This window comes from Aplysia californica, unplaced genomic scaffold (genome assembly GCF_000002075.1).
Source record: "Aplysia californica isolate F4 #8 unplaced genomic scaffold, AplCal3.0 scaffold00237, whole genome shotgun sequence".
Taxonomy (NCBI): Eukaryota; Metazoa; Mollusca; class Gastropoda; order Aplysiida; family Aplysiidae; genus Aplysia; species Aplysia californica.
Window position 1 is genome coordinate 433,573 of NW_004797507.1, and position 8,137 is coordinate 441,709.

General features: G+C 45.6%; 1 protein-coding gene across 1 annotated transcript in view; it reads right to left on the minus strand.

Moving 5' to 3' along the window:
* Positions 1–281: 281 nt before the first annotated feature.
* LOC101861128 (retinoic acid receptor RXR-alpha-B) overlaps positions 282–8,137 on the minus strand; it is a gene marked incomplete in the record, with an annotated part of 14,338 nt that continues 6,482 nt past the window's right edge. Inside the window, 6 exon segments of the mRNA XM_005100145.3 lie at positions 282–1,635; positions 3,154–3,341; positions 3,926–4,010; positions 4,871–4,969; positions 5,632–5,835; positions 7,697–7,929. Coding sequence (XP_005100202.2) covers positions 1,400–1,635; positions 3,154–3,341; positions 3,926–4,010; positions 4,871–4,969; positions 5,632–5,835; positions 7,697–7,929 — 1,045 coding nt within the window.

Here is an 8,137-nt window from a genome sequence, read left to right on the forward strand (position 1 = left end):
TCACACACACACACGCACCATACACGTGCACACACACACACACACACACACAAATGTATATATACCAGTCACAACGCAGTGGAATCAAGCACTCATCAGTTTTTTTGGCAAGTTGAGTTAGTGGTATCATCTTAAAGCTTTTTCATCTGTCTTGCTTTCAATGACAAAATACACATCTATTTTGAACAGAAGTTCAGATACTTGCGATTGAAGGAGGTGAGGGTCACCTGGTTTCAGAGGTAAAATTAGCGAGAAAATGGCCGCCAAAGTTTGGTGACTTCCAAAGCTTGAGATAATTTACATTTTTGTGGCTTTAATCAACGCTTTGCAGTAAAAGCCACACAGAAATGTATCTTTAACTGACATACAAAGTGTTAGGCAAAACAACAACAAAATTTTTTTAAAACTGGCATACCCATGGAAAAATGTCAATTTCTTAGATTTCATTATTCTAATGAGCACCTGATTCCACCACTATGCCTCACATATTTTAAAAATATATCTATATGTAATATAAATAAGAGGAGGGGGCTAGGGGGTGCATACTTTATTTTTCCCTCTTCACCGTAGTCCTTCCACGTCTGCTGGCACATTTCAGTGACCACGCTCAGCACTTTTCAAAGACCCCCAGGCAAGTGTTGAGTTCCTGCGTGCTGTTGGCATCGATGACCGTTTATGCCGCCAAAGCGGCAGGAGAGAGAGAGAGAGAGAGAGAGAGAGAGAGAGAGAGAGAGAGAGAGAGAGAGAGATAGAAAGAGAAAGGAAAATCTTTCCAGTGCCAATTCTTCAGCAGCCAAAACAAGCACAAAATGTCCGGGAACAAATCCCCCCTCCCTCCCCCCCTCCCTGGTCACACAAGTCCACCAACCCCCGACACAAGCAGCACACGGTACCACCGAGGAAACATTGGCCCGGCCACACACCCCCCGAGTCTCTCACACCCCTCAGATCACGCTCACACTTCCTGAAGGAAACAATACAGGAACGTGTCTGCTCATTACAGGAACATGTCAGCTCATTACAGGAACATGTCAGCTCATTACAGGAACATGTCAGCTCATTACAGGAACGTGTTTGCTCATTACAGGAACATGTCGGCTCACACTTCCTGAAGGAAACAATACAGAAACGTGTCGACTCAATACATGAACGTGTCGACCTAACCACCATCCTCCAGCACTAGCTCATAGAGCTGAATACACCCAGAACACCTGCGTCCTGGCCCTCCTCCTAATCCCCTCAGTCCATCATCTCCTCCAACACAACCTTGTTGAATAGACAGAAAACACATGCATCCTATCTCTCCTCCTAATCCCCTCAGTTCATTATCTCCTCCAACACAAGCCCACAGAGATGAATAGACGGAAAACAACCATGTGCATCCCTCCTCCTAATTCCCTCAGTTCATCATCTCCAGCACCAGCTCGTTCAGTTGTATGGATCCGTCAAACGTGAGAGAGAGGAACCTGTCCGCGGCCTTGGCGCTGACGATGCGGAGAGCCGGCAGACGAAGCAGGATTTTGCCGAAGCGTTTGTTGTCTGCGGGCTGCTGGTCGACGATGTGGCGTCGCAGGCAGTCCAGGATACGAGACTGCATCTCCGTGATACGTAGCTTCTGTTTGAGGCCATGCGCGTCTGTGGGAGGGGGGGGGGGGGGAAAATGTGAGAGGGAGGGGGGGGGGGAGGCAAAATGTGAGTGAGGGAGGGACAGAGAGATGGGTGGAGGAGGACAAGGAGGAGGAGGAGAGAGATAGAGACAAAGGCAAGGATAGAGTGTCTGTATGTACCTCTGTGATACACAGCTTCTGTTTGAGAACATGAGAGTCTATTGGTGAATAAGCATGTGGGAGGAAGAAAGAGGGATGGAGAGAGAGAGAGAGAGAGAGAGAGAGAGAGAGAGAGAGAGAAAGAGAGACAAGAAAGACAGACACTGGAATGGTAGGTTGCTTTGACCCAGCTTGTCAAGGGCCGACCAAGGCTGGGAGGAACACAATATCGCGGCACACAGACAGACAGACAGACAGACAGACAGACAGAGATGCTCAACAAATAAAACATCCCACTCTCCTCTGAACTTGCTTTAGTAAGAGTTTTATGCCACTTGCAACACAAAAAGGTCATATAAATGCCGAAGATTAGAGGTGTTACAAGAGAGTAACAAACACAAAATAGAAGGAGGGGAGATAAGGACGATAGATGTTTGATAAGAAAGAAGAAGCAAACCACACAAGAGCACCTGCCAACTACCCTCAACTCCTCTGAACTGAAGTCCCTTCCTCTGCTTGTGAAAACAAACCAGACAACACAGACGCCATTTGTTGTTATCATCGTTATTAGTAATATTATTACCATAACTGGTATTATTATTAACTGATTTCATGGAAGTTTATTTCACGTAGACTCCGTTAAGTACAACAGGCATCGTTATTTTAGCCGTCTCCTTCAAAGGGGGTGGGTTGGTTTATTTGTTTGCTTGTTTGTTTGTTTGTTTGCTTGTTTGTTTATTTGTTTGCTTGTTTGTTTGTTTGCTTGTTTGTTTGTTTGTTTGCGCGAGTGTTTGAGAAGCCCATCACCACAGTACCAGTGACACAGTTAGTCGATTGAAACATGCGGTCAGAGAAATGAACGGTGAACCTTACAGTGGCGCCCTCCAACCACCCACATAGGACCACCTACTGGCATCCTCCAACCACCCACACAGGACCACCTACTGGCGCCCTCCAACCACCCTTTGTTGGTTTGTTAGTTCGTTTGTATGTTGGTTTGTTTGTTTGAGTAAAGAGAAGCACATCAACAAAATAACCATCATTTGGTGCAGAGAAAGAAGCAAGGCAGACAGATAGACAGACAGAAACGACAGACAGATAGACAGACAGAAACGACAGAGGGAAAGACAAAGAAAGAGGCAGGACTCAGGATGTATCAGAGCCACCCTCCAACCCCCTGTCAACATTGTTTGTTTTAGTAAAAGTTTTACGGCACTTGCAACACAATAAGGTCATAAAAGTGCCAAAGATTAGAGGTGTTACAAGAGAGTCACAAACACAAAGAACAAGGAGGGGAGATAAGGACGATAGATGTTTGATAGGAAAGAAGGAACAAACCACACCAGAGCACCCGCCAACCCCCCCCCACCCCCCCGTGGACACTGACCTGGGTACATGAGCACTATGGCGTTGAGGATACAGAACTCGGTGAGGTCAAGGTTGATCTCCTTGAGTCGCTGCGCAAAGTCGATGGTTCCGTCCACCAGCTCTTTGCCCCAGCCCATGTTCTCGCAGTAGTCCAGGGGCAGGATCGTGTCCTCCGCAAACTTGATCTTTCCTTCCAGGTGCATCGACCTAGTTTGGAAAATAGTTTTAGTAGAATTTTTTGTTTTGTTTTAGGAAGACTTTTACGACACTCGCAACACAATAAGGTCATATAAGTGCCGAAGATTAGAGGTGTTACAAGAGAGTAACAAACACAACGAAGAAAAATGTCCTACATTGGAAAAAAAAATCTGTCTTTTTTAAAATAACCGGCTGACGATCTTAAACACCTCCAGCCCTCTCATTTACATTCCCCAAGTCCAAGACAAAAAATGTTTCTGGCTACCTTGCGATTCCTTCTTTGACAGGTTCGACTGTATACAAGAAACGGAAAAATAATAATAACAAATGACATAAATATAGTGCTCAACCTCGATTAAAGTACACAGGCTCTGAGCACTTTACAATACAGTACAACGTACAACAGTAACATAAAACGTTGTGTTCTAACTAAAAGAAAATCACTCCAAATATTCATCTAATTAATTTAAAAACAGAAACGACTTTAGCTAGATTATAATGATTATATCTTCAACTACAATAATTATAATATGATGATCGTTTCTGTAGGGCAACCGGAGGACATTGGAGACCCCCCCCCCGAAGCAGCTCACCTGTAGGACAGCCGGAGGACGTTGAGCTCCATGAAGGAGGACTTGAGCAAGGCCATCTGGTCAGCCATCTCCAGCTCACTGAAGCCTGGGACAACGGGCAAAGTTTTTAAAGTTTTAGTAAGAGTTTTACGCCACTTGCAACACAATAAGGTCATATAAGTGCCGAAGATTAGAGGTGTTACAAGAGAGTAGCAAACACAAAAAAAAAGAAGTAGAAAAGATCAGGACGATAGATGTTTGATAGGAAAGAAGGAGCAAACCACACCAGAGCACCCGCCAACCACCCACATACACTAGCTGGGTACCCTTTCGATGAACACACTCTAAAGAATCCATCGCCAAGTCATTGTGGAAATAGTGCACACTGGTTGTGAACGGAAACCTCACTTGTTTACAACGGCGTCTTAGAAGATGGATTTTCCCCAAATTAGATCAAAACGAAACTAATGAAAAACTGAAAATAAAACAACAGTGACTTCAGACTTTTATATAACTGTGCACTCTTCAAATGATTCTGAACCACTTTTCACCTCAACAATGGACAGCCACCTACGACAATTTCGAGTGTAATCCTCCACCCCCCCCCCTCCTTTACCCCTACCGTCATACTTGAAGCTCAGCCATACACAAACAAGATCAGAGAGTGAGAGACACAACCAGTGTCCCCGTGGTTTTATGCAACCCGCATAATTTAGCAAAATTTGATCTTTTTTTACATAATTTCTGATTATTTCCCTTTATGATTCTTCATTAAAATTCACAGAATCGCATAATTTCACATCATTGGGCTCAGTTAGCATCATTTCATAATTTTTTTAGCATAAAACCGCGGGGACAGACAAAAGGCCGAAGACCCCCAACCAGAACCCCGATCCCCGACCTAAGCTGTGCTGGTGAGGGCGTCAAACAGTCAAACAGTCGCCATTTTCCCTCCCCGCGGCTCACCTGGCACTTTCTTGGCCCAGTCAATGATATAGCGCAGCTCCAGGTAGCCGTACTGCATCAGCTCGTTGATGCTGATCTTCTCCATCTTGTCGGGCTGACCTGCGACCTCAGTAGAAGAGAACATAATTGGTCACTTTTAAGCACAAGGGTGCTATCCCGATATATGCTGTTTTAAGAAGGGCTATCCCGATAAATGCTGTTTTAAGAAGGGCTATCCCGATTAATGCTGTTTTAACAAGGGCTGTCCCGATAAATGCTGTTTTAAGAAAATCGAAGGTAAAGTTTCTGGATACTTATTCAGTCTCTTTAAAAAACAAGGAGAGTTTTCTCTATAACCAAACAAAATATACACACCAATGAAACCAAACTTCTCCTATAGGTAGGGCAAGGTCCACTTTTAGTGTAGGTCAAGTTTTCTGGAAACTCCTGAAATCTGGGTTAGCCCGCTTGTCCTTAAAAGTAACCATTAGTGAGGGAGCGTGGTGAAATCAGGCGCTCGTCAAAAGAAAGACGTTTGAGAAATAGACATTTTTCCATAAGTTTGGCAAATTCTTATCAAATTTTTGGTGTTTTTGTTCAACCCTTTCATGTCCAAATAAAAACACATTTCCATGCCGATTTTATTGACTGAGTGTACGTGTTTACAGTATCTGAGAACGACTATGTGAATGTGTTTTACAGTATCTGAGAGCGACTATGTGTACGTGTTTTACAGTATCTGAGAGCGACTGTGCGAATGTGTTTACGGTATCTGGACTCACCGTCGGCCTTGGGGTAGAGGTGCGGCCTGGCAGCCAACAGCTGATCCCTCAGCGCGTCCTCCATCCCCGCCATCTCTCCGTCCACCGGCCCAGCGCCCGCGCCCAGGAAGTTGCCACCTAGCGCCGCCCCTGCGCCCGATTGGTCGCTCAGACGCTGACGTTTGTGCCGGTGTTTGCCGCCTGGCGACCGGTCTTCTCGCACCGCTGGAAACAGGAGGAGAAAGTTTAGTATTAGTAAGAATTTTACGGCACTTGCAATACAATAAGGTCATATAAGTGCCGAAGAATAGAGGTGTTACAAAAGAGTAACATATACAAAAAAGGAGGAGGGATAAGGACGATAGATGTTTGATAGGAAAGAAGGAGCAAACCACACCAGAGCACCCGCCAACCACCCACAGGAGGAGAAATATCGCAGGACTGTTACTTCTTGTTATTGTTGTTCTTCCACCTGTTACGTATGTCACCTGACCAGCCAGCCTCCAGAGCCTACAACACCAAGCACTCAGGCTATAAAGGAAGAGGAAGGCCTCGCAAAAGGTGGATCGAGGGTGTCACGGAAACCCTGAGAAAACATAATATCACAACTGAAAGAGCTGCGGAGCTGGCCTACCACCGTAGAAAACTGCATCTCCCCTCGACACTTAAGGGTAACAAAGGATGAACAAGTCAAAGTAAGTAAAGTCCTTGTTGTTCATCTTCTTGTTATTGTCCATTGTTTGTGCGTTGCTGTTTCAGTTCAGTTGAGGTGCTGGCACGCCCTTATTTCTCCACACGCTGCCTCTATTCAGAAACATGCAAGACGCATCAGTCGGCTTTCGTTTCCACTTCAGCTCTCCGTCGCTATCTGCGACGGGGTGACGACGGAACCAGTGTGCACAATATTCCAAGAAATGCGGCGTCTGTCTGTTCAATCAATCGCTGGTTAGAAGTGGGAGACAGGTGGTAAAGAAAAGTCATATATACTACAGGAAAAGTAAGACAACCCTCTAATCTGAAAACGCCCCGTCTATAGAGAAATTTTAAAAAAGCTCAAAATTGAAAACAGTCCCTCCTTACCAGGCTCGAAAGCAAACGTTTTAACTGGAAATGGTTGACACATGATCATGGGATGACGTCTCTGTTGTCACAACCATATAACTGTAAACGTTTTACGCCGCTATTGACACATTGAGTGGGGGGAGGGGGGGTGGGGGAGAGACAGGGATGCCAAATGATTTTTGAAAAAAAAAACGCGTGAAAATGAGCGGCGCATCACATCTCACCTAAAACGAACCTTGTAAAGTTTCTAAATGAGCAAACAAAAACATCTCTTTCCTCTCCCCTTTCCTTCAAATGTGTATTTTAAAAAACGGGAAATAAACGGAAAAACCGGAGATTTGGCAACCCTGTGGAGATTTTGAAGAAGGAGGCGTAGGGAAGAGAACGAGAAGAAGGAGGTGGAGGAAAGAGAACGAGAAGAAGGAGGTGGAGGAAAGAGAACGAGAAGGAGGTGGAGGAAAGAGAACGAGAAGAAGGAGGTGGAGGAAAGAGAACGAGAAGAAGGAGGTGGAGGAAAGAGAGCGAGAAGAAGGAGGTGGAGGAAAGAGAACGAGAAGAAGGAGGTGGAGGAAAGAGAACGAGAAGAAGGAGGTGGAGGAAAGAGAACGAGAAGAAAGAGGTGGAGGAAAGAGAACGAGAAGAAGGAGGTGGAGGAAAGAGAACGAGAAGAAGGAGGTGGAGGAAAGAGAACGAGAAGAAGGAGGTGGAGGAAAGAGAACGAGAAGAAGGAGGTGGAGGAAAGAGAACGAGAAGAAGGAGGTGGAGGAAAGAGAACGAGAAGAAGGAGGTGGAGGAAAGAGAACGAGAAGAAGGAGGTGGAGGAAAGAGAACGAGAAGAAGGAGGTGGAGGAAAGAGAACGAGAAGAAGGAGGTGGAGGAAAGAGAACGAGAAGAAGGAGGTGGAGGAAAGAGAACGAGAAGAAGGAGGTGGAGGAAAGAGAACGAGAAGAAGGAGGTGGAGGAAAGAGAACGAGAAGAAGGACAAAAGAAAAGAAGAAAACCAACAAGTTCAACCAGTACGCACCATCCCGTCTCATGCCCATATTTAGACACTTCTGGAATCGGCAAAACTGACAGGAGTTGCGGGAGAACTTGTTGATGAAGCACATGCCCTGGTCCTTGCAGCAGTACGTCAGGTTCTTCTGCACGGAGCGCTTGAAGAAACCTTTACAGCCCTCGCAGGAGAACACCGAGTAGTGGTAGCCAGACGCTTTGTCGCCACAGATCAGACACGCGTTGATTCCCGAGATCTCTGTCCTGGGACAGGGAAGGTTTGGTTGTGAGCGGTTTATGCCATCCAGAGAAAAAATATTGTAGTAGTAAAGAGGAGAAGGTAGAGGAGGACGAAGAGGAGAGGAAGAGGTGGAGTAAAAAGAGGATGAGGAGGAAGGAGGGAGGAGGAGAAGGAGGAGAAGCATCTTACTCCACTTTGATTTTTATTGAGCCTGACTTTCTGGCACCTGCC